Below are 22,821 nucleotides of genomic sequence, written 5' to 3' on the forward strand. Positions count from 1 at the left end.
ACTGATTCTATTCCTCTTTCTCCTTTCTGCAGGACATTGAACAACAACAACATCAGCACCATCCCCATCTCCAGCTTCAACCATATGCCCAAACTGCGCACCTTGTGAGCACATGAGGAAGCAGCCCAAATGTGGGGTGGGGTAGAAGATAGTGGATTGGGTTTTTCGGGGGGCATGATGAGCTAGGAGCTGTCAGGTCATACAAAGGATTCTGTTGGCAACTCTTAGTGCCACATTTAGGTGCTGCAGTCCTGCCTTCTTAGCACTAATGTACTCACAGTAGGTAATGTTGAGCATCATGCTGGGATCCCATGTATTTGGGGCCGATGGAGATGTGGGAAGATCCCCTCCAAAGGTAAAAGGAACCACAATGTGGCTCATGAAGTCATTGGTTCCTTATATGACAAGGTACGTGGGAGAGGTGGTGGCATTAGCAATGTGGGCTAGAATCTAGGTGATTGCAATCCAGTCCATGAAATGAAGAGTATCAAGGCCCATGCCTAGTGCTGCATGTCCCAGGAAATGTTTCCATATTTCCACTGAAGCTCACTAGATGCATCCTATTCTGGCTTCACAAGATTGGAGAGTCAAAATCGAGCTGTGGGAAGACAGCAGCGGATGTGTTTCTCTTTCTTCCCTCCCTGACCTTCTCTCTACAGCCGCTTGCACTCCAATCACCTATTCTGCGATTGCCATTTGGGCTGGCTTTCCCAGTGGCTGCGCCAACGCCCCACCATTGGGCTCTTCACGCAGTGTGCCGGTCCTGCTGCCCTTCGTGGCCTCAACGTTGCAGAGATCCAGAAGAACGAATTCAGCTGTGCAGGTCAGTGACATCAGCAAGTTACCAGGTAGCTTTTCATGTGAGGGCAACGGGGATCGGGTGTCCCTCCCGACCTTGCTTTTCACACCCAAAAAAGCACTAGAAAGAGACTCTTTCTGACTTCAGATTCAAGGCATATCAGCACTGGGACCAAAGGTTTCGTAGTCCAACCTGCCATAGGAGACCCACACCCTCTTACCATAACATATTGATCTCAACACCTCCTGTGCCTCTGTGCAGGCAGTGGTTGCTGCATGACTGCGCAGCAGGAACGGCAGCTCCATCCTGCACAAATTACCGACTTCTTTGAAGGGTCTCCCTTTGTCCTGCTTTTTGTGTTTCTGGCAGTCTCTCAAATTGGGGGCACAGGGAACTGCTGTCTTGAAAGATTCACCCTTGATCTTGTCGTCCCATGTGCTCTCTTTGCACCATTGTCCTCCTCAACTGCATTGAAGGGTCCATGTGCCCCTTTCTTCCTTATTTCACCCTGTACATTCACTCTCCTTGCCTTGACTTGTGCCAGCTGTTCCTTGTCTTTAATGACATGAACTATTGACCTCTGTAGCAATTCTGTTCTGCTAGCTCTTGAGTCTGCAGGTGTGCATTTATTCCCAGATTTAAAAACCTGGTGGGACTAAAGTGAGGGAAGCTGAGAGGAAGCAGTGCCACTGGCCTGGATGCTCTTCTAACTGCCCTGAAGAAAGAACACACTCCAGATCTGTGTTATGCCTAGACAGGTTCCTGGCCTAGCCTCCATCTTGTGAGCATGGGCAGGGGGCAAAGAGTGGAGTAAGCACTATACTGTTTTGTCAAAGCATAGAATCCAGACTCTGAAACAGGCCTAAACTGTATTTAGGCTGTGATTCCCTGTTGGAAGGCATGATCATAAACCCAACCATAGGCCAACTTATACATCCCCAGATTAAAATGTTCCACAAGCAAAGAGCAGGTAGCCAGAGCCAGTGACGCTCTGCAGTGCCAAGGAGGGAGACAGGCCCAATACAAAGAGGATTCCCTAAGCTTCTGCATTCTCCGTCTTCTTTGCAGGCCAGGATGATGCTGCCAGGGCCCAAATCTGCAGTTTTTCATCAGGTTCCTGCCCTGCCATGTGCACCTGCAGCAATGGCATTGTGGATTGTCGTGGCAAGGGGCTGACAGCCATCCCTGCCAACTTGCCTGAGACCATGACTGAGATGTGAGTCGGAACATGGTGGGTAGGGAGGGGGTGGTGTGACTTGGATCTCCGCCAGCTGGTATTGCTTCAGTTAGTTATTTCCCCTCTCCCTCTAACTCCCCAGTCATTCACCTCCCACGAGATACTCAAATAACAAAGCACATAAAAAAGAAGAAATCTATATGTATCAAAAACTTACATCATACCAGACGCTCCTGAGTTACAGCTACAATTTGCACAATTAACATCCCTCCCTGGTATGGTCCCAGTGGCATCTAATCCATGTACAACTCCGAGAATTCATCACAAACACTGTTGAATTTTCCCAACTTGCCTCTCTGGCCGTTCTAAGGCTGCTTCTGTTAGCATTTGTTTGACCCACGTCTCATAGCTTGGGGTGGACTTAGACTTCCAGTGCCAAAGGACCACACATTTAGCAACTAAAGGTCCTTAATTTATTTGCAAATTGGGTTGAGAAATTCAAGGACCAGCCATGTGCTAGTTTAACTCACATGGAAATGGGGCAAAGTGAACCCTTCAGGGATACAAGCTGTTCCCCTTCTCTCGTGCAGATATTCCTGCCTGCTCTGAGAAGCATCCCTGCTGGAAGAGATGGCATTTCATTTGTTCCTATGGGTGTGCCCAAGTTGATTTTCTTTCTGTTGCTGTTTATCCTGCAGACGTTTGGAACTGAATGGCATAAAGTCTATCCCCCCTGGAGCCTTTTCATCATACAAGAAGCTACGTCGGATGTGAGTGTCTTCATTACAGATCACATCCAGCTTGTCCAGCTGCCTTCCTCAGTTCCATCTCTAATCTTCCTGACCTACCTTATGCTTCTCTGACTTTCTGAACACCTTTTCTCCAACATTAGAACCAGGCTGGATCAGAACAAAGGCCCATCTAGTCCATGATTCTGTTTCCGCAGTAGCCAACCGGATGTCCCAATGGGAAACTGTCAAGCAGAACATGCCTGCAATAGCATCATCATGTTCCCCAGCAACTGGAATTCAGAGGCTTACTGCCTCTGATACTGGAGATAATGTATAGCCATCATGACTAGTAGCCAGCCCTGGCCCAAGGCAGGTTGCTGCCCGAAGTGAGCACCCACCACTACTGCCAACCCTCCCACCTGATCTGCTTGGCAGCATCCACCCACTTATTTGCCTTTTTGGCACACATGTGCACGCCCCCTCCCTCTCCTGGAATTCTTAAGTATCGCTAGACTTCTGAGACAAGGCGTGAGAGAGTCTCATATCTCATCCCAGAAGTCTTGCAAAACTTCGTCCAACTTCATCCCAGAAGTCTTGTGAGACTTTAGCTGCACAAGAGAGTGAGGAAACGAGTGAGTGGCTGGCTGCTTCTTGGTCCTGCTGGTGACCTGCTTGGCCAGCGGCTGGAACAAGAAGCAGCGAGACCAAGAAGCGGTGGGTGTGGCCAGTGGGCTGCCCAAGCAGTCTGGGTGGGTGGGAGGCGTGTGTGTGTGAGTGGCCGCTTCTTGGTCCTGCCAGTGACCTGCACACGGCTGGCAGGACCAAGAAATGGTGAGCGTGGCAAGTGGGAGCAGCCAGCTGGCTGCCCAAGCAGTCCAGTTGGGTGGGAGGTGAGTGGTGTGGGTGTGTGCAAGTGAGCAGCCACTTTTTGGTTCTTCCCGCCACCTGCACACAGCTGGCTGGACCAAGAAATGGTGGGACCAAGAAACAGTGGGTGCGACTAGGCTGTGCAGCCAGCTTGGTGCCCAGCAGTCTGGGTGGGTGGGAGGCAAGCAGGGTGGGAGGCGTGTAAGCGAGCGGCCACTTCTTGTTCCTGCCAGCAGCTGCCTGGACCAAGAAGCGGTGGGCCCTTGGAAGGGGAGAGGAATTTGCCGCTCTTCCAATATTCTGCCACCTGATGGGCCTGCATCAGGCTGCTTCATGGTAGGGCCAGCCCTGCTAGTAGTTGTTGATAGCCTTATCTCTCATGAATTTGTCTACTCCCCTTTTATTTTTATTTTTATTTGCAAATATAAAAATAAATATTAATACAGAAACCATTCATGTGAGGAATAATAAATTACATATGTCTTTTTTAAAAAAGAAAAGAAAAAGAAAATGCTACACTCCAGCACTATAAACACACAGTACAAATTATTTAACATTGGTTATTAGGCCGTTTTAAAGGATAATTGATTAATTAATTAATGGGAGGATAGATCCCAAATCAAGGCTTTTTTTAAAAAAAAATGTTATTTTTTATTTTTTAAAAAGTGATCCTACTCAGTGGATTCTCTTTTCAACCCTGTGGTCCGTTGATTATTCAGATGGGGTGGTGGTGCGTGGGGGTGGTTAGAGGGTAGACTGAGTAGCAGGGTCAGGTTTCTGAGACCTTAAGTTTTCCTCCATTCATGCTTCACCTCATGAACAGGAAAGCAAACTTCGTTCCCAACCATAGTGTATTTGGGCTTGTGTCAGCTAAGACTTCTTTTGGCCCTAAATAAGAAGGGTAAGTCCACCTTCCTGTCTCAGGAGAGTCATGTGAGGACAAATATAGGTTGCACAAGGAAAGGAAGGGGGAAGGAATGGGATAGAGCAGGGGTGTCAAATCCTTTTGGGGATGAGGGACTTGATTACTCACTCCCCCCTGCAGGCTACATGATATCACAGAGTAGGGCCACATCAGCTCCCTGGTATCATCTGTACCCAGTTTCAGTGAATTATGTGTGCTCCAGCTGAGGAAAGCCCACACATAATGATGCCTCCCCAGCTGTAGCACCAAGTGGAGGAGTGCACGGGATAACAGCAGGGATTCCTCTTCTCGGGGTGGAGCTTGGGTAGGGAAGGGAGGGAGCCCAAGCCCCCAGAGGCCAGGTGCTGAACCTCTACAGGCCAGATTAGGGTCATGGCCAGAGGTTCCCCATGCCTGGGATAATTAGTTTTTGTGAACCGCCCAGGGAACTTCGGCTGTTGGGCGGTATAGAAATGCAAATAATAATAATAATAATAATTGATTCAGTGGGACATTCCTTCCATTTCCTAGGTTCCCAAATGGTTGCTCTGCTGTTCGTAATCATCTTGGAAAATGTTGTTTACGTTCACCCATACTTCAGGGGTTTGCAGCTGCAAGTGGCAAATAGACACCTTTTGTGCTGTTGCTAGCTTTGCTTCTGTTTCTTGGGAACTAGCAGCAAGGGCACTGTCAGCCCACCGCGAGTGAGTGGCCATCCCTGCAGAACCATTCCTTGTTACGAGATTGTCAAAGTGATATTTAGGATTTCCTTCCTCTATAGATTGGAGGTCTCAAGAAACTGATATTTTACCCCATTTTTACTGCATCTCTTAAGCTAAGATACTATGTTCCCTTTACTACGGTTCTCTTCAGCGTTGTCACTCCCAATGTCACAGTCCTTTGGATTAGACATGCATAAGAAAGACATGCATGAAGACAAGGGGTTGAATCTGGATTTAGATGTATACAACTTGGACTGGTGGAAAAAGACTTCCCCACACCCTCCTCCCCATGGCCGTTTCTCTAGTCTCCTGAAAATGCTATACAGAGGTTCAGGGGACCCTGCTGAATGGGATGAGCTATGGTGTAGTGGAGATGCAGGAGATCCTCCAAGATCAGGCAGAAGCACCTTCCGTAAGCAGTAGGTAGACAGAGCCTGGATCCAACCCAAGGGTAGGAAGGATCATAGCTCAGTGGCAGAGCAGGGGTAGGCAACCTGATGCCTTCTGGATGTTTTGGACTATAACTCCCATGACCCCTTACATTGGCCATGCTGATTGGGGCTTATGGGGGTTGTAGTCCAAAACATCTGAGAGCATCAGGTTGTCTGCCCCAGGATGAGATAGCAGAGAAGACCATTGCTTAAGAGTTTGGGGAACTGTTACTGGTCGGAGAAGACAGTACTGGACTAGATGGACAAATAGTCTTGAGATGGTATGAGGCAGTTTCTTGTGATCCTTATGTCCATGTGTGATGCCCTGTGAAGAAAGCAGAGGGGAGGGGCTTAATCAGCAAGTGCTGTATTGCAAGGGCTTCCCTAGGAAGCAAGGAGCTGGATTTGCTACATGTCAATCCACAACAGTCCTGGGATGGAGTAAGAGTGGAACTAATTATGCTCTGTGCAGAATGCAAGGTGAGCAGGAATGAGCCTGTGCTCACGGTTTGCAAATGTCTACACGTGTGTAAGTCCTGACTTTGTCTATGCCTTTCAGAGACCTGAGCAACAACCAGATCTCGGAGATTGCCCCTGATGCCTTTCAAGGTCTGCGCTCACTCAACTCCCTGTGAGTAGCTGCACTGAGAGCACGTGTGGAGTACACTGGCCTACTTGGGGATGTGAAACACCACTTTCATGCAGCATGAGAATGTTTTTCTTTCACAGCCTGCACACATGTAGCTTTACCAGTGGCTTTTTGCAGTGTCCTTGCTATGCCAGCTGCAAATGCCTACTAGTTCCCAGAATATGCCAATCCCAACACTCCCCTTGGCCAATATTTTGCTTGGCCTCTCCAATTCCCAGTTGTTGCTAATAATCTTAGCAATTTATTTTCCTGATCTGCTTCCCCTGTGAGTTCATTTGGCTCAGTTCCTAACTGCAATCTGAGTTGTGGTTGTCCCTTGAAATGCGACTTTGTAGGCATAGCATAATGTGAAGTGGTGATTCCATTCACAGTACTGAAATTTCATTTTTTTTTTAATCAGGGTGTGTGGGGGTTGCAATGGAACAATTGGAAATTGTTGTAACCACGTAGGGAGCCACTTGGCACAGACGTGAAACCACACCTACTCAGCCGTGTTTCAAGCAGCTTCATATGGCAGTTGGCATATATGGATTGGGTCTTAGTGGAACCATAAATCGCATTTGAATCCAGATCCCTGACCATGGCACTATGAGCCAGCTGTTACCTCACAATCACATCCTCTTATGGTGCCTTCTGAATAGGTCACACTTCAACTCCCATCATCCCCAGACAGCATGGGCAATAATGGGCATTATAGTCTGACCCTTCTGGAGGACACCAGGTTGGGGAAAGTTGTGCTATGCTAATACTGGCGGATATGGGTGCTTCCAGCAGGACGGCTCTTAGCGCTAACACTCAGAAGACATTGTGCAGCTCTTCCATCTTTCCTTGCTTAACTGGATTTTTTTTTCTAGTAAGGAAAACATGGAAGGGCTACCAATTGAAGATGTTGTCTTCTGGATTATGAGGCAATGCAATTGCACAGTAAAAACTTCATCTGGAAGCACCCTGTGTCTAGTTGGGTCTAGTTCTTTAAGGCCACCTTTTCCCCAAGACACTGATGGGTCATCTGGGCTAATCATTGCTACTAATCCAAGAACTGGTTTTGTTTCTTTTCCAGAGTCTTGTATGGGAACAAGATCACAGAGCTACCCAAAGGGGTATTCGGGGGCCTGTATGCGCTGCAACTACTGTAAGTATGAATGAGAGGGATAGCTACAAGGCCGAGAAGGTAGGGGGCTAGTGGTAGTGTAGCTACTTTGATCTAGATTTCAGAGAGGCCCCAGACCACACATTTGACTCCTAGATACCTTTAGCACAACCATATACAAACTTCAGTACCAGTAACACGGCTCTTCCACCTCTTTTCTGGAACCTTCAGTTTCTCCTCGTACTCAACAAGTCTTTTCTTCCTCTGTCTCCATATTCCACATAACTTCACTTCCCACATGCTTTTCTACTCCACAATTCCATCTGTAGCTACCATATCCTCTCCAGCTTTAGCCTCCACCACCTTTCTCCCTTTCCATTTACATCATCCCATATGAATACCTTCCTATCTGTCTTAAATAGTATCATCATTCCTTGTGGACATAATTGTTCTCTGTTGTGTTACTTGGTCTGGTCTAGCAACTTCTTGGGTGGTAGCTGGGTAGGAATTCTGGCTGGATTGCCAATAGAGAAGCCATTTTACATCAGTTCTGTAATGGTTACCTTGGCTGAGTAAAAAAAGCCAAAGGCAAGGGTAGAACCAAGCAATCTTCAAAAACAAATATTTGCAAAAGTTTATTTACAGTGCCAAGGTGCCTACGCGTTTCGAATGCAACTGCGTTCTTCCTCAGGGCTGTTATAGAATTCGTAAAGTTGTCTACAGAAAGCTGCTACCCTTGCCTTTGGCTTTTTTTACTTCCCCACGGGGTTTTCCTTGCTTTTGCACTGGTTACCTTTGCTGCCTATTTTCTACTGAGCCCAATTCAAGGTGCTGGTGTTTACCTGTAAAGTCCTAATGGATTTGGGCCCAAATATTTGAAGTACCACCTCGTTCTTTGTCAGCCCTCCTGTGCCTTATCATCAGAGGAGTCCCTTCTCTGTACTCCTTCTATAAGAGAAATACGTTTATCATCTACAAAACAAGGGGCCTTCTCTGTGGTAGCACCCTGACTTTGGAATGCCCTTTTTGTGGCATCGGGTGAAAACCTTTTTATTTGCACAGGCATTTTAAAACAAAATTTCCAAATGTTACATTTTAAAATTCAAACTAGTGTCTTTTTAGCTGGTTGATATCATTTTATGCCTCTTGATTTTATTGTTTGATGTTTAGAGTTTAGGTTGTTTTTATTGTCTTTAGGTCATTTTATGTACAGTGCCTTGAAATCCTTTTGAGGGGGAAGAAGGTGTGGTATATACATATTTAATTTAAAATAAATTAAATAAAAATAAAATCTATGGAATTTCCTGTTGCAAGTGATGACCAAGAATATATTTGTGTAATATCCACTACCACCATTACCACCAGCTACACACACACACACACACACTGTTCCGGTGTGCTGTGCTCCTCTCATTCCAGGCTCCTGAACGCCAACAAGATTAACTGCATCCGGGCAGATGCCTTTGCTGATCTGCAAAACCTGTCGCTGCTCTCGCTCTACGACAACAAGATCCAGACCCTGGCCAAGGGCACCTTTGCCACCTTGCGTGCCATCCAGACCCTGTGAGTGCTGGCTTCTCTGAAGATGTGTCCAATGAGGACAGGGTTCTGTGGGAGGAAGGTAGGGAGATGCCCTTTGAGTGCTGGGGTCCCAACGGGAAGGCAGGCAAGATTTTGGGGGAAAGACAGGAGATTGCCAGAGGGAAGAGAGCAAGAAGCCTTGCAGGGTCATGGTTTTGCAGCCATGTTATCCCAGCGGGAAAACAGTGTGTCTTAGAGGGTGGAGACTGGCTGAGGCTATTGGCAGGGTCCAAGTGAGGTCACAAGGAAATGGACCACTTTGTTTCTTGATGCCTTAAAGAGCATTTGGCGTTGTGCTTGCTAGAAGCACCATCGCAGCAGCTAGGTTTAAGGTTGCTCTGATATCAGCCCACCAGAGCAGCCCTCAGATTCCTGAGTGGATGTGCTCAATTGTTCCTGTTTCTCCCTCACTACAGCCATCTGGCCCAGAACCCCTTTATCTGTGACTGCAACCTGAAGTGGCTGGCAGACTTCTTGCGTGCCAATCCTATCGAGACAAGCGGTGCTCGCTGTGCCAGTCCCCGCCGCCTGGCCAACAAGCGCATTGGACAGATCAAGAGCAAGAAATTCCGCTGCTCCCGTATGCACTACCTTTCTGCTATAAGACTGCTTCTAGATTCGGCGTTCAGGATAGTGCAGAGAGATTGGGTGCCCCCTTGAACTTACCTGCACAGTTATTCAAAGATTCTGTCTTTAGAACATGAAATCTAGGAGGAGATATTGTAGAAATGACTCCCAGTCCTCAAATTTATCTTTTTCTTACCAAACCAGCAATGACTGTTCTCCAGCCATAAATTAAGCCCAATTTTTTCCTCTCATTTCAAGTTGCCTTGTGCCCAGGTTTCAAGTTGCCTTGTGCCCAGGTTTCTAGAAGGAATCAAGATATGTATAAACAATAAGGCAGGGATAGACAGCTGGCAGTCATGAGGTGCATGTACCTCCCACCACATTTTTTTTAACAAAATAAAATGGTGTCTGTAGTGTCTATGCAGCACCAAAAGGACCAAATTTAGCTTGTTTACATGAAACAAACTAAATTTAACCTTTGTAGTGCTCTGAAGCACCATGGAGTGGTTTTCCACTAAATTTTGTCAGCAAGCTGCTGGTGGTTGGTTTTTTGTTTACCTTGTGGGGGGACATCCCCTAGACCATGTGGTGTTCTGTGGACCGTGGCCTATGGGTGTGTGGGGGGTTTGTGAGGCTGTGTGTGGGCTGAGGAGGGGTGGAATTCCTACAGTTGCCACCCTGCAATAAGGCATTCTGCACTGGAAGAGTGAAGGCAGCTCAGGAGGAAAGGACTTTGATAAAGCCACAAAATTGGCCTTTTAGCATTTCAAAACTGAAATACGTATAAAAACTTGCCATATCCTATATTTTTTAAATTAATACTCATGCCAGAAAATATCTGCACACTGTGATGGATGATAGAGAATATACCTGTTTTCTTCAGATATACACTTTAAAGGGATAGATGATCCAATTTAGGGCCTTCCTAGATGAGGGTTTAGCCCAGTGCGAGACCCGGGCTCCCTGCTGTGCTTGCAGATGACTCACAGGGGATCCCGGGGTCAGGCCGGGCTAAACCCTCCCTCGGCACCACTTTTGGGCCGGTTTTTCTGCAGCCCCAGGCTGAGAACGGGGCTGCAGAAAGTCTAGCAGGTTACGTGGCTTTTCCTGGCTGCTCGCTTACTTGCAAGTAGCCGGGAGAAGCCGCGCATAGAGCACTGTACCCGTCGGGCCAGGGGAGAGGGAATCGTGAGGGGGGGAGAGATGGGGGCCAGGGGGGAAAGAGTGGACCCAGCAGGAGAGATGGGAGGGGAAGAGTGGAGACAGGGTGGGGAGATCGTGGCCAGGGGGGGTGGAGGGAGCATCGGACCTGGTGAGCAGGTGAGCAAGCGGGCGAGGTGAGCAAGCAGGTGAGGAGAGCAGGTGAGCGGGGGGGCGGACTGGCAAGCAGGAGGGCATCAGACATTGTGGGGGGGAATCGGGGGCAGGGGGAAGCTGGGAACCCTTTATTTTTTTAAAAAAAACCACTTACCTTTTCGTTGGTGCGCTCCTGCACACATGGCCCCTTTAAGATTTTTTAAAAATGGGCGACACGACGGGGCTTTCCTTTCCCCTCGCGTCTGACATCTGGATAGGCGCAATGGCCCGTGCTAATTGTAGCACAGGCTCGCCGTGCCTGAAGACCGGATTCTAAGGTAGGTCTAGCAAGGCCCTTAGTCATACTTAGGATAGACCCATAGAAATCAGTAGGGCTTAAGTTAATCATGACTAACTTAAGTCCCATTGTTTTCAAAGGGTCTGCTCTAAGTATGGCTAAATCTGGAATTTATATACATGCTGTTGCTTTTAAGCATATCTACTTGGAGTTTCAGAAATGGTCTCTCTCCGTTTCATGCATTGCAGTATCTTATGTTTCAAACATAAGATCTTTCATATCTTATGTTTGTTGTATTTTGGTTAACACTCTTTGCACATTTCTGTTCACAGCCAAGGAGCAGTATTTCATTCCAGGTAAGGAAGCAAACCTTAGAGTGCAGGTGATGTTAGTTGCGTCATCCTGTTAATAGTTTTCGTCCTCTGCTGGCAGGATGAAGTTCAAGGATTGCCCATTATTTTGAACTGGAATGGCTTGCATTAAATCCAGCAGGGGAAATGGAGGGAAGGGATTTGGCTGGCTTGAGCTCCTTCTACAGAATGGTTTCAGGCATTGACCTGGTTCGCATGACATGACTGCCCACCGTGGCTTAATTTATCCATGGGGGTTGTCACCTTATGCTGGGTGCCTGGGGTGCCATTTTGCATGGCATCTGCCATGCAAACCCAGGTGGCAGGGAGTTTTTGAGGGTTAGACAATCCTCAAATAACCCATGGCTTGCTTTAGGTTTAAAACAAACCATGGGTTATCATATTGTGCGAACCCTGTTGCCTGGGTTCACACAACACAACAAGCCACGGGCAAGTTGGGTACCTGTGGGCGCCATGAAAAAATGGCACCCGTGGGCATTTGGCATGATGCAACAGCCCCCATAGGTAAATTAAGCTACAGCTGGCTGTCGTAATGTGTAAACCAGCTCATTATGTCCTTGTACAGGCTCAAACTAGAATCGCCAAATCTCTGTGTGTTCCCATACTTAGTGGACTCCTGAGGTATGTAGAAGTACATTCGTTTGTAAACTAAAAGCAAATCATTTTTAACCCAAGTAGCCCAACAAGGACCTAGGGAATATTTAGGGATGTTCAGTCACAGAAAGTTGAAGGTTTCAGTGGGAGGAAAAGAGGGAAATGGAGGACAGGGAATTGGCTTACTTGAGCCCCTAATGGCTTACATTGTCCTAGTGATGGGTATTAGAGGTGGGGATGATGCTTGCCATGAGATTAAAAACCCTCCTCCACATGCTATAGAGGGAGGTTTCAGAAAGGGAGTAAAAAAGAAAAGGAAAACATAATTGCCCTTTCCCACTTTCCAGACAATTCCCGCCCCCCAACACTCCATACATACACACACACACACCTACCAATGTACATAGAGTCTCACTGGTCTGCTCTCTCTTCCTGGCAGGTACAGAGGATTACCAGTTGAATAGTGAATGCCACAGTGACATAATCTGCCCACCCAAGTGCCGCTGCGAAGCCAATGTGGTGGAGTGTTCCAACCTGAAACTGACGAAGATCCCAGAGCGCCTCCCTCAGGCCACAGCTGAACTGTAAGGCTTGGACTTACTCTGTCTTAAGTCTTGCCTTGACCTTAGACTCTGCCTTGTTTTGTTTCCTTCCTTCCTATTAAAAACCCAGTTTCTCTCCTCCTTTGCCTTCCTTGTGGCTTATTTACACAATTGGTGATATGAGATGCTGCTACTTTAGGGGTGTGGATGTCCCAAATCAATAGCATCTCTTCAGGCTTTGTCCTCAGGTAGAGGCAGAGGAGGGGGCATTCTCCACCTTTCAGGATTGGCTCTCCCATGGAGTAAAGAGGCAGGGGCCTCTTGCTGATTGGCTCCTCCTGCTGAGGGTCTCTGGATCGCTCCAGACCAGCCTTGCCTAGCAACAGGGAAGCACAGTTTCTTTTTGAGTGCTACAGAGACTAACAAGCAACTAATTGCTGTTCCCCCCTCCCGTTTCCTCCCACTTGCCCCTCCCACTCTGCCATTGTGGGCAAGAGGGGAGAAGGTTGTTTGCAGCACTCCTGGGAGCTTCCTATCCCCACCTTTTCCTCAGGGCCAAGACAAGGAAGCTGCTCAAAGGCCATTTTAGTTCGGGGCAGTGCCTTTTGAATGCCAGGGCTTTTACAGCTGCCGCCTATCCACTTTCTGTTGGCCTCTCTATTCCCCACTCTGCTTCCTCCCCAGGGCCAGGCAGATGGTGTTGCTTGTTCCTGCTGGCACTGCCTTGAAAACCAGGACAGCTGTGACACACCTATTTCTCCTCATGTCCTGCTTTTCCTCCAGGCTAGCAGGGCTTGGAGCTGGAGGTCAAAAGCAAAGGCTGCCCCGCCCTGCCTTTTCCTCAGGTCTGGGCAGGAGTGATGATTTAGAGTAGAGCTACCATAAGCTCTTGCCTGGTTCCTCCTTCTTCTACAGTCCAGCAGCTCTGCAGAGGAACTGAGGAGGAACAGCTGTCCTCTTTCCAGGTCAACATCAGGTAACATATAGGCAGGGGGAGAGCCCTTTGAAGAAGGCACAGTGGCAGTTATTTCAGATCTCCTGGATACCCAGAGGAATGGATTCCTCAGACGAAGAAATCAGAACTGTTTTTGGAGGGCTTCTTTTGACTTTATTCGGCCTTTTCCTAATTTAAGAGGGGACACCCCCCACACACATTTTTGAACTGGATTAAGGGCCTTGTACAAGGCTATTGCCAGACTATTTTGCGCCCTAGGCAAGGCGATCTGCAGACACCCCCCCCCGAAATGCCAACTTCAATTCAGCTGTTCAAGAAGAATTTCTGAACTATTATATTTTCCTTTTATTTTTTTTTCTTAAAACAGTTAATTGTTATAAAACTGTGATCCTTAAAGGTCAGTACTGCGCCCCTCTGAGGTCTGCACCCTAGGTGGCTGCCTAGTTGGTCTAATGGTAGCGCCAGCCCTGGCCTTGTAGCTTTACATAAGTTGAAAATTCTATTGCAACAGGGAATTACAGAGAAGAGCTTGCCTCATGGCTCCTCTTGTAAGAAATCTCACAATAACATTGGGGCAACTTTGCCTCAGGGGCAGAACTAAGTATAAATACTACATAGGAACACAGGAAACTGTTTTATAACAAGTGAGGCCATTGGTTCTCAATCCTGCCTGGCAGCAGCTCTCTAGGGTTTTAGGCAGGCATGTTTCCAAGGAGATGCTGGAGATTGAACTTGGGACCTTCTGCGTGGAAAATATATGCTCTACCACTGAGCCATGGCCTCCCCACTCTCGTAGTCCCTCTACCCCTGATTCTTCTAGCAGACATTCCTATAGCTCTGGGTCACCTTCTAGACCCCACAGGCTTCCACTGTGCCACTTCAGATGTTAATTGTTTCTTCCTCTGAGATGATCTATGTGTAGAAAAACAGGAATGTTTTATTATCCAAAGTGTAGTTCAAGTGGGTTTGGCCCCTTCTTTTTTCACTCTCAGGTTTGTATGTTTATCTTTCTTTCTTTATCTTGCAGGCGCCTGAACAATAATGAGATCACAGTGCTGGAGGCCACAGGCATCTTCAAGAAGCTCCCACATTTAAAAAAAATGTGAGTATGTGGGTGGGAGATTCTAGTAGCAGAGGAGATGCTTTGAAGACCATCTCCTATACAAGATGTGGGGCAAGGAGACAGCAATATCAATATGGCTTATAGTCCACCATCATCATCATCATTCCAAAAAAGAATCAGGTGTTTCTTATGTATAAGGCAGACAGAAGCATGTTTAGAATCTCTGAAGCAGAAACTATAAAAAAGGGTGTATCTTGCTTGAAGTCGCAGGTTCAAGACTAAAAGCACAGGAAACTTTCAAGGTGGGTACAGGGATGGTTCACAGAAGAATTAAGGAGAACTAAATAAATAACTTGGAAATGTTGGAACCACCACCATCACCACAACTATTCTCAATTTGTCTCTGTTGGAGCAAGGAACTTCCTGTAGGCTGTGAAATGGGATGGAAAACCTCTCTTCCTGCTCCTATATTCTGTGTCTGACTTCCTGCTCGTTTCCTTCCCAGAAACCTGAGCAACAACAAGGTGTCAGAGATTGAGGATGGGGCCTTTGAGGGGGCATCTTCAGTCAGCGAGTTACACTTAACAGCTAACCAGCTGGAATCGGTGCGCAGTGCCATGTTCAGGGGCCTTGATGGGCTTCGGACACTGTAAGTTGTCCCTGATTGTGGGGTGGGGTAGAGAGAACAACATTGGCGGGTTATCAGTATTTGTGGAGAATGCTGATAGCCCCCACCCACCCCCAGGTTGTAGAAAAGGCTTCTTCCCATGCTCTCTCTTCTCCCCAGGATGCTGAGGAACAACCGCATCAACTGCATCCACAATGACAGTTTCACAGGGCTGCGCAACGTGCGCCTTCTCTCACTCTATGACAATCAGATCAGCACTATTTCACCCGGCGCTTTTGACACGTTGCAGTCACTGTCCACTCTGTGAGTTGGGGGAAGTTTTAACTAGAACCAGCATATGCACAGTCTTTCCTCCCTTGGGGGTATCAGGATGATAATGCCCCTTTCCCTCCTAGACTTCATGTTTTACCTGTTCAAGCAAAGCACCCTTTCTTTTCCTGGCATCATGAACTGGTCCCAGGCAGGAGCAGTTCCAGAATTGGTAGAGAGTTTCAGGTCCAGCGTCAGTACCTTGTGAGCGACCATTTAAAATTTCCCACAATGCCCCCAATATAGCATACACAATACTAGGACTGTCAGGAATTAAAATGGTGCCCCCGGGGTGTGTGTGTGTGTGTGAGCAACATTAAAATTTCCCACAATCTCCTAGAACAACACTACTTCAGGGGCATTGTGGGAAATTTTAAATGGCAGCTTGCCAAGCTATCCCTGGATACCCTGAAACTCTAATTCAGAGAGAATGGTTGCATTTATCCCCAGTTGTGTCCCTTGGCTGTAACTCCACAGTTGTAGAACTTCGTATTTATTTTTGATATCTTAAAATGGGATCCTGATAAACTACTACCATTTCATTTATACACCCCCTTATTTTTTTTAACAAAACATACATAACTGCAGTTTATATTAAAAGTCAATAAAATATATACAAATGGTAATTACATTACATCACATACATTATCTCAGTAATCCTTACAACATCCCTGTATGTCTTGCCAGTATTATTGTCCTCACAGTACAGATGAAAGGGGACACTGAGTCTGAGGGAAAAGCAGCTTGCCTAAGGCTACTTAGTGAGTTTAAGGCTGAGGTGAGATTTTAAGGAGGACTCACAATGCCAGCCACTGTGCTACTCCAGCTCTTTAGCGAGGATCCATAGCTCAGTCATAGAGCACTCATGTTCACTGCAGAAGGTCCCTGATTCCATCTTTAATCTCTAAAGCTAAAAGATGCTCTTGTGTAGTAGTGCTGGGGAAAACATAAGGATGTAAGAAGATCCATATTGAATCAGACCAAAAGTCTATCTAGTCAGGGATCCTATTTCCCCACATTGGCTAACCAGATGCCCCAATGGGAAGCACATAAGCAGGACATGAGCACAATAGCACCTTCCCACTCATGTTCCCCAGCAACTGCTTCTGATATTGAAGGCAATCTACAGCCACCATGGCTAGTAGGCATTGATATCGTTGTTCTCCATGAATTTGTCTAATCCCTTTTTAAGGCACCCACATTGGTGGCCATGCTTTGTGGCCTGTTCCTGAAACCTTGAAGAGCTGCCAACCTTTCCCAATATCTGGGTTCCCAGATGTTGTTGGGACTACAATTTCCATAATCCTTGATCTCTGGGCATGCTGGCTGGTGATGATGGGAGTTGAAGTCCAACAAAATCTGGGGACCCAAGATAGGGAAAGGCTACTGTGAACAGTAGTGGGGTAGGTGGACCGGTGTCAGTCAGCTTCATATGTTCGCAAAGGTAGACTTGAGTTGTGGGTCTGTTGCATGTTATAGAAGGGTCTGAGTCTTGGAGAGGGGAAGGAAGTTGAGCCTTACCTGCCTGGTAGCCCTTTTAACTTGACACCCTGTAGGATTGTCCCATGTCAGTTGAGGTTACTTATCCCCCTACTGTAACCCTCCCGCCCAGGAACCTACTGGCTAATCCCTTCAACTGCAATTGCCGTCTGGCCTGGCTGGGCGACTGGCTTCGCAAGAGGAAGATTGTGACCGGGAACCCACGCTGCCATAATCCAGACTTCCTGCGCCAAATCCCACTGCAGGATGTTGCCTTCCCCGACTTCAGGTGTGAGGAAGGTAACTCACAGGCGCTCGGAGTCTGGGTAACAGCGAGGAGATGGGGAGGGAGCAATGATAGAAACGGAGCCTTTGCTTGTTTAGCTGATGCATCTTCCATATGCAATTTCTGCATTTCTGCTAGCAGCCCAGTGCGGTACAGTGTGGCAGGGTGTTGTGTTTAAACAAGGTTCAAATCCCTATTTATCCATAAAGCTTCCAATTCACTTCTTTACCTCTTTTTCCCCTCAACACCATTGCAGTGTAAATTTAAAATAATAGAGGGCTGCACCCACATGTGGAGCATTGGAGTTCAGCAGAGCAGGGGAATGTCATGTATTACCTTTTAGCATGCCAAATATCCGTTAGCCCAGGCTGCAGAGGTACAGAGCCACTGCCTAGACCCTCAAGTTTTGCAAGAGCAATTCAGCTGACGTCGAGGGAGGGGGGAGCACAACAGGAAGCTGTGGAAGGCAAGGAAGACTGCGCCCACTGAGGAAACGCTATGTGTGGGGTTCACATGCCTTATCCACGTCAGAATCCTCTGGGCACACTCGATTCTGAAAAGTTGTGAGAGCCGCAGTGGGTGCGGCTGGTGCAGTTTTCTGCTGCCCTTGCTGGCCCCTGAATTGGAATGACCATCTATACTTTGTCAGCATGGATCTTGGCTACCTCAGGAGCAATAACATGGGCATGCCTTGCTGTGCTGGTAGTGTTTTGCAGCTTCAAGCTAGAAACGAGCTGCAACACAGCACTATGTATTTATGTATTTATTTATTTATATATTGCATTTCTATACCGCCCAATAGCCAAAGCTCTCTGGACGGCTCACAAAACCCTGCCAGGGATGTGCCTAGCCCCTAATTACATAATGGGCTGCTGTTAGAGCTGTCAGCTGGTTTCAAGGGTGGTTCCCCCCCCCTCAAGTTGATTAATTGGTTAAAAGCAAGGCAATTTAATCAGCTATTTAACCACTCAGCCTAAATAAATACAGTACCTTGACACGGGAAATATTTTGGAGATATTTAACATAGTGTCACTTTGCTAAATAGACGAATCATGTAATAATAATTAATAAATAAATAAATGTTCAGTTTGGCAAACCATATTAAGCCGTTGGCCCTGATCCAAATAGCTTCTGATATGGATGTGTGTGGAGGATAGGGGAAATAAATTAACAGCTGCTCAGCTTTTTCAGTATCTTTCTATGGATTGAGACCCTTGTGTAAATCAATAGGGAGGACACCGATTTCAAAAGGACCTTTCACACCCTTTCCAATTAAGCACTTCATACTTTATTTGCAATGAATTAATCACACCAGTTGATTAATATTCTCAGCTCTAATTGCTGCTGGTGCCTTCAAAGACGTGGGAATATATGGTAATATAGGGCCAGCTTCTCCTGGAGAGAGCTAGACTAATATCGTCATCAGGATTTGCACATCTATTTCTCCACTGTGAACCTTTTGGGCTTGTCCTTTGACAGGTCAGGAAGAGACAAGCTGCCTCCCACGCCCCCAGTGCCCCCAGGAGTGCACTTGTCTAGACACTGTTGTCCGCTGCAGCAACAAGCACCTGAAATCCCTGCCCAAAGGGATACCCAAGAATGTCACAGAGCTGTGAGTATAGTGTTTGGGCCCTTCTGTGGATACTGCACCAAGGAGGGAGGGATTGTGGGAACTGGCAAGTTACACCCATGGATAGGATGACCATATGAAAAGGAGAACAGGACTTGTGCATCTTTAACAGTTGCATAGAAAAAGGAATTTCAGCAGGTGTCATTTGCATGCATGCAGCACCTGGTGAAATTCTCCATCTCAACAGTTACAGCTGCAGGAGCCCTGCCCTAGAGTGACCAGATACAAAAGAGGGCAGGGCTCCTGCTGCATCATTAACTGTCTATAGCTCTCTTTTTGGACACCATTGTCGGAGGTTTACCGTTTCTTCTCAGCGTTTTATTCTGACTCCTCTATCGCTGCTGTTATGTCTTACGTATCCTTGATTGCAGCTACTTGGATGGCAACCAATTCACCCTGGTTCCTGGACAGCTCTCCACTTTCCGTTACCTGCAACTGGTGTAAGTATCTGAGAAGTAAAGAGAAATGAGCCCATATGCCCACTTGAGAGCCTACCATGGCCTTTCTCAGTGGTGCCAGAGAGGAGGGAAATATGGAGCACCACACCTGCTGCTTTTAGCAATATTCTAGGATTTTCTGGAGGCATCTGGCCAGTGTTTTGGAAGCACCTTGCCCTGGGCTTGCACCATTATTGTTTTATACTATATGTTTTTATCTGTACGCCGCCCTGAGATCTTAGTGATATAGGGCGGGATATAAATATTTTAAATAAATAAATCTCTGACAAGTCTGCTGCATGTCTGTGACAGTGTTTTGACCAGGGTTTGATGGGAAATGATGTAACTTGTACCTCAGTGGGTGTTGATCAACTGCTGGGAAATGGGAGGAAGGCAAAATGCTGCTGAAGGAAGAGTGAGTTAAAGGTGGTGCTAGAGCTTGCCTGGTACTTCTGTTTTTCAGGGATCTGAGCAACAACAAGATCAGCTCTCTCAGCAACTCATCCTTCACCAATATGAGCCAGCTCACAACCTTGTGAGTGTCCTAGTACAGCATCTGAATGGCAGATAAGAACAGGAGGATCTGCAGCTTGCAGGAAGAGGCGTCATTGGGTTCCTGTAGAGGGGGCTGTGGGGGAGACCAAAGCTTTTTACAACATCAGACCTTATGCTGACTTTTATTATGCAAAGCAGGGTTCTGTTTTCCACTAAAATGCCATTTATCAATGGGGGTTACTGCCTGGCCAAAGAGGGCATTACTACCTTGAGTGGGAAGTGCTGGTTCCAAATAACTGAACATGAATACATGCCTACTGCAATACATTATAAGATCTTACGCCACAACAAACTTTGTTTGCCAAACTCCATGTGAACCATGCACACGTTCCTTTCAGTTTCCATCCTGATGCTGGCTTAAAATTCCTAAATTGCTACATAATCATAATGGTGAGATTTTTCTCTCTGTTATTCACTGTAGGGTCCAGTTTCTGCAAGGGTTCCAAGCTCTAATTGAAGCCAGAAGGGCCAGTAGCACATTTTTCATTGGAAAGACCCACTTAGGACTGAAATTTTGGTCACTCACTATGATTAACTTATTTATTATTGGCAGCTTTAAATAACAGGTTTTTAATTGGATGTCAGCCAGAGGCATCACATTTGAAACAGCGCTCTTGATGGTGGCAAAGCTCTTAATTCCTTTCTTGAGTCAGGCAATACATTTAAGATTATGATCTCAGCCACAAATGGCATGACACTTCTATTTGATTTTAAAAAATAATAGCCATTTATTTCAAGCACTGAAATGTTATTGAAGTTATTTTGATCATTAAACTAACAGATTAATTTATCAGAAGCAAGAGAGATTTTCTTTTTTTTAGTATCAATCTTTCACTGGTTAACAGTCCTAATATTCTCTTTGCCACCATCAACGTTGTGATTTTAGGCTCATGCCAAATAATGCTACATACCCACACTGGGATGAATATTACTGTGATAACAGCAGTGACACAGTCTGGAGTCCAGTGAAATCACAAGAACAGATTAGGTCCCATTTTTGTGTTTTGTGTTGCCCATTAGAGATTTTTTAAAAGAACATGTGATGATCCAAACTCTTCCTTCCTCTCTCCACCATCACTCAGGATCCTCAGCTACAACGCACTGCAGTGTATCCCCCCACTGGCCTTTGAGGGTCTCCGTTCGCTACGGCTGCTGTAGGTACCTTGTATTCCTGTACCCCCAGTTACGTCCCCAATCAAGAAGGCTGCCACATGTTCCTTCTCCTCCCCAATTAGCTGGGGGTATCAAGGGTAGCAAAAGGAGAATGGATTAAATTTCAGTGATTCGATGCCCCCCCCATTCAATTAGGTTAAGCATATTACGAGGCATACATAAATTCACTTGACTTTTCTTACGTCTTTAGCCAGTAGAGCTAAGCTGACTACCCACTCATGCACAGGACAGTAACTTGATCGTAAGTCCACCAATGCTTGAATTATGAGGGAGAAACCAGAGGGGCTTTAATGAACTCCACAAGCCCCAACTTCTGACTCCCCCCAGGATTAGTGAGATCATGCTCCCCCACACTTAGCCTTCTAAAGACAGTAGCTAAACATTGTAAGGGGGCAGGTCCCACAGTCCCAGTCATCGCCTTAGGCTTGCCACATCCATTACCAGAAAAGAGAAAATGACTTGCAAAAAAAGACGACACAAATGTGCATGAGCTAATTTATATGGATAGGAGAAAATTCAGCAATAATTACTGTCATTTACATCCCAGCATAGTGGGGAAGACTGCGACCAGGTCAGCTGTCCTTCCACTTTCTTCACAACCCCTGCTCTCCCTTCTTATGATTCTTTGCCTTGAAACTGGACTTGGACAGGACACCTTCAAATAGAGGACTGTCCTCTGACAGCCCTTCAAATAGAATACTGTCATCTATAACACAGGACAGTCCTCCACCACACTCCAATTCATAGTCTGAGCATTGATCAGGTCATTAAGAACTGTTGCCTGTGTTTGCATGCAGGTCCCTCCATGGAAATGATATCTCTACACTTCCAGAGGGCATCTTTGCGGATGTCACCTCCCTATCTCACCTGTGAGTACCTGCATCAATATAAACACTCATTCCTCCTTGGGGCTTCTGGCACTCTGTTTCACTCTACCTGGAGGGTACAGGCTAGCGAGCGTTGTTTGTTTTCTGTTGAGGATTCAGCTGGTCAGAGAATGATGCTAGACAGGAGTCTGTTTTCATTTTGGGTTAATGGCTGCCTTGGCTGAGGTGACACCAGAAATTGAGTGGTGGTGGTGCATGCTGAATAGGAGCTGGAACTGATCCAATTCTGTTCTGCTGAAATGTTGTCTTCCATTATGAATATGCAAGCCCAGGCCAGGGATTGTTGTAGCTTGTCATGTCATCTGAACCCAGGCAGTGGCGTTATTTGAGGATTAAACAATCTTAAAACAAACCATGGGTTATATGAAAGTTGTTTATCCCTCAAATAACCCCCACCACTCAGGTTCAGGTGACACTACAAGCCACAGCAACCCCAAGCTGAAGCGTGCATATTCATAATGGCAGACCACACGCATTGCGCTGCTCCAAGGTTTGATTTACACATGGCGGGCTGCTGTGTCATCCGAACCTGGTCAGATTGTTCGGTGGTATGAACACGTTGGATTTCAGTTTGGGCAATTTGCCTGTTCCAGCATCAAGTATTGAGAGATCAAGTGATAAGCCTCCACATGCGAATCAGCCTTCTGAAAAGAAACGAACATGAAGATGTGAGAGAGGGTGATGGTGCAAGGAAGAAACCGAGACTGGCTATTCCAGATTGCAAGAATCCTGCTTTATTTGAGTAGATTTAAAGGCTTAATCTGGAAATCTGAAGAGTATTAATCAGTACCAGGGCTTCT

At 46.6% G+C, this 22,821-nt stretch overlaps 1 protein-coding gene across 1 annotated transcript in view; it reads left to right on the forward strand.

The window, feature by feature from the left end:
* Positions 1 to 22,821, forward strand: part of SLIT1 (slit guidance ligand 1) — a 133,787-nt gene that overhangs the window by 97,788 nt on the left and 13,178 nt on the right. Inside the window, exons 7-25 of the mRNA XM_063132549.1 lie at positions 33 to 104; positions 660 to 823; positions 1,868 to 2,015; positions 2,675 to 2,746; positions 6,191 to 6,262; positions 7,341 to 7,412; positions 8,790 to 8,933; positions 9,368 to 9,531; positions 11,445 to 11,468; positions 12,517 to 12,661; positions 14,602 to 14,676; positions 15,143 to 15,286; positions 15,425 to 15,568; positions 17,187 to 17,353; positions 18,819 to 18,951; positions 19,341 to 19,409; positions 19,870 to 19,941; positions 21,044 to 21,115; positions 21,932 to 22,003. Coding sequence (XP_062988619.1) covers positions 33 to 104; positions 660 to 823; positions 1,868 to 2,015; positions 2,675 to 2,746; positions 6,191 to 6,262; positions 7,341 to 7,412; positions 8,790 to 8,933; positions 9,368 to 9,531; positions 11,445 to 11,468; positions 12,517 to 12,661; positions 14,602 to 14,676; positions 15,143 to 15,286; positions 15,425 to 15,568; positions 17,187 to 17,353; positions 18,819 to 18,951; positions 19,341 to 19,409; positions 19,870 to 19,941; positions 21,044 to 21,115; positions 21,932 to 22,003 — 2,025 coding nt within the window. The remainder of the gene's footprint in view (positions 1 to 32; positions 105 to 659; positions 824 to 1,867; positions 2,016 to 2,674; positions 2,747 to 6,190; positions 6,263 to 7,340; positions 7,413 to 8,789; positions 8,934 to 9,367; positions 9,532 to 11,444; positions 11,469 to 12,516; positions 12,662 to 14,601; positions 14,677 to 15,142; positions 15,287 to 15,424; positions 15,569 to 17,186; positions 17,354 to 18,818; positions 18,952 to 19,340; positions 19,410 to 19,869; positions 19,942 to 21,043; positions 21,116 to 21,931; positions 22,004 to 22,821) is intronic.

This window comes from Elgaria multicarinata, chromosome 8 (assembly GCF_023053635.1).
Source record: "Elgaria multicarinata webbii isolate HBS135686 ecotype San Diego chromosome 8, rElgMul1.1.pri, whole genome shotgun sequence".
Taxonomy (NCBI): domain Eukaryota; kingdom Metazoa; phylum Chordata; class Lepidosauria; order Squamata; family Anguidae; genus Elgaria; species Elgaria multicarinata.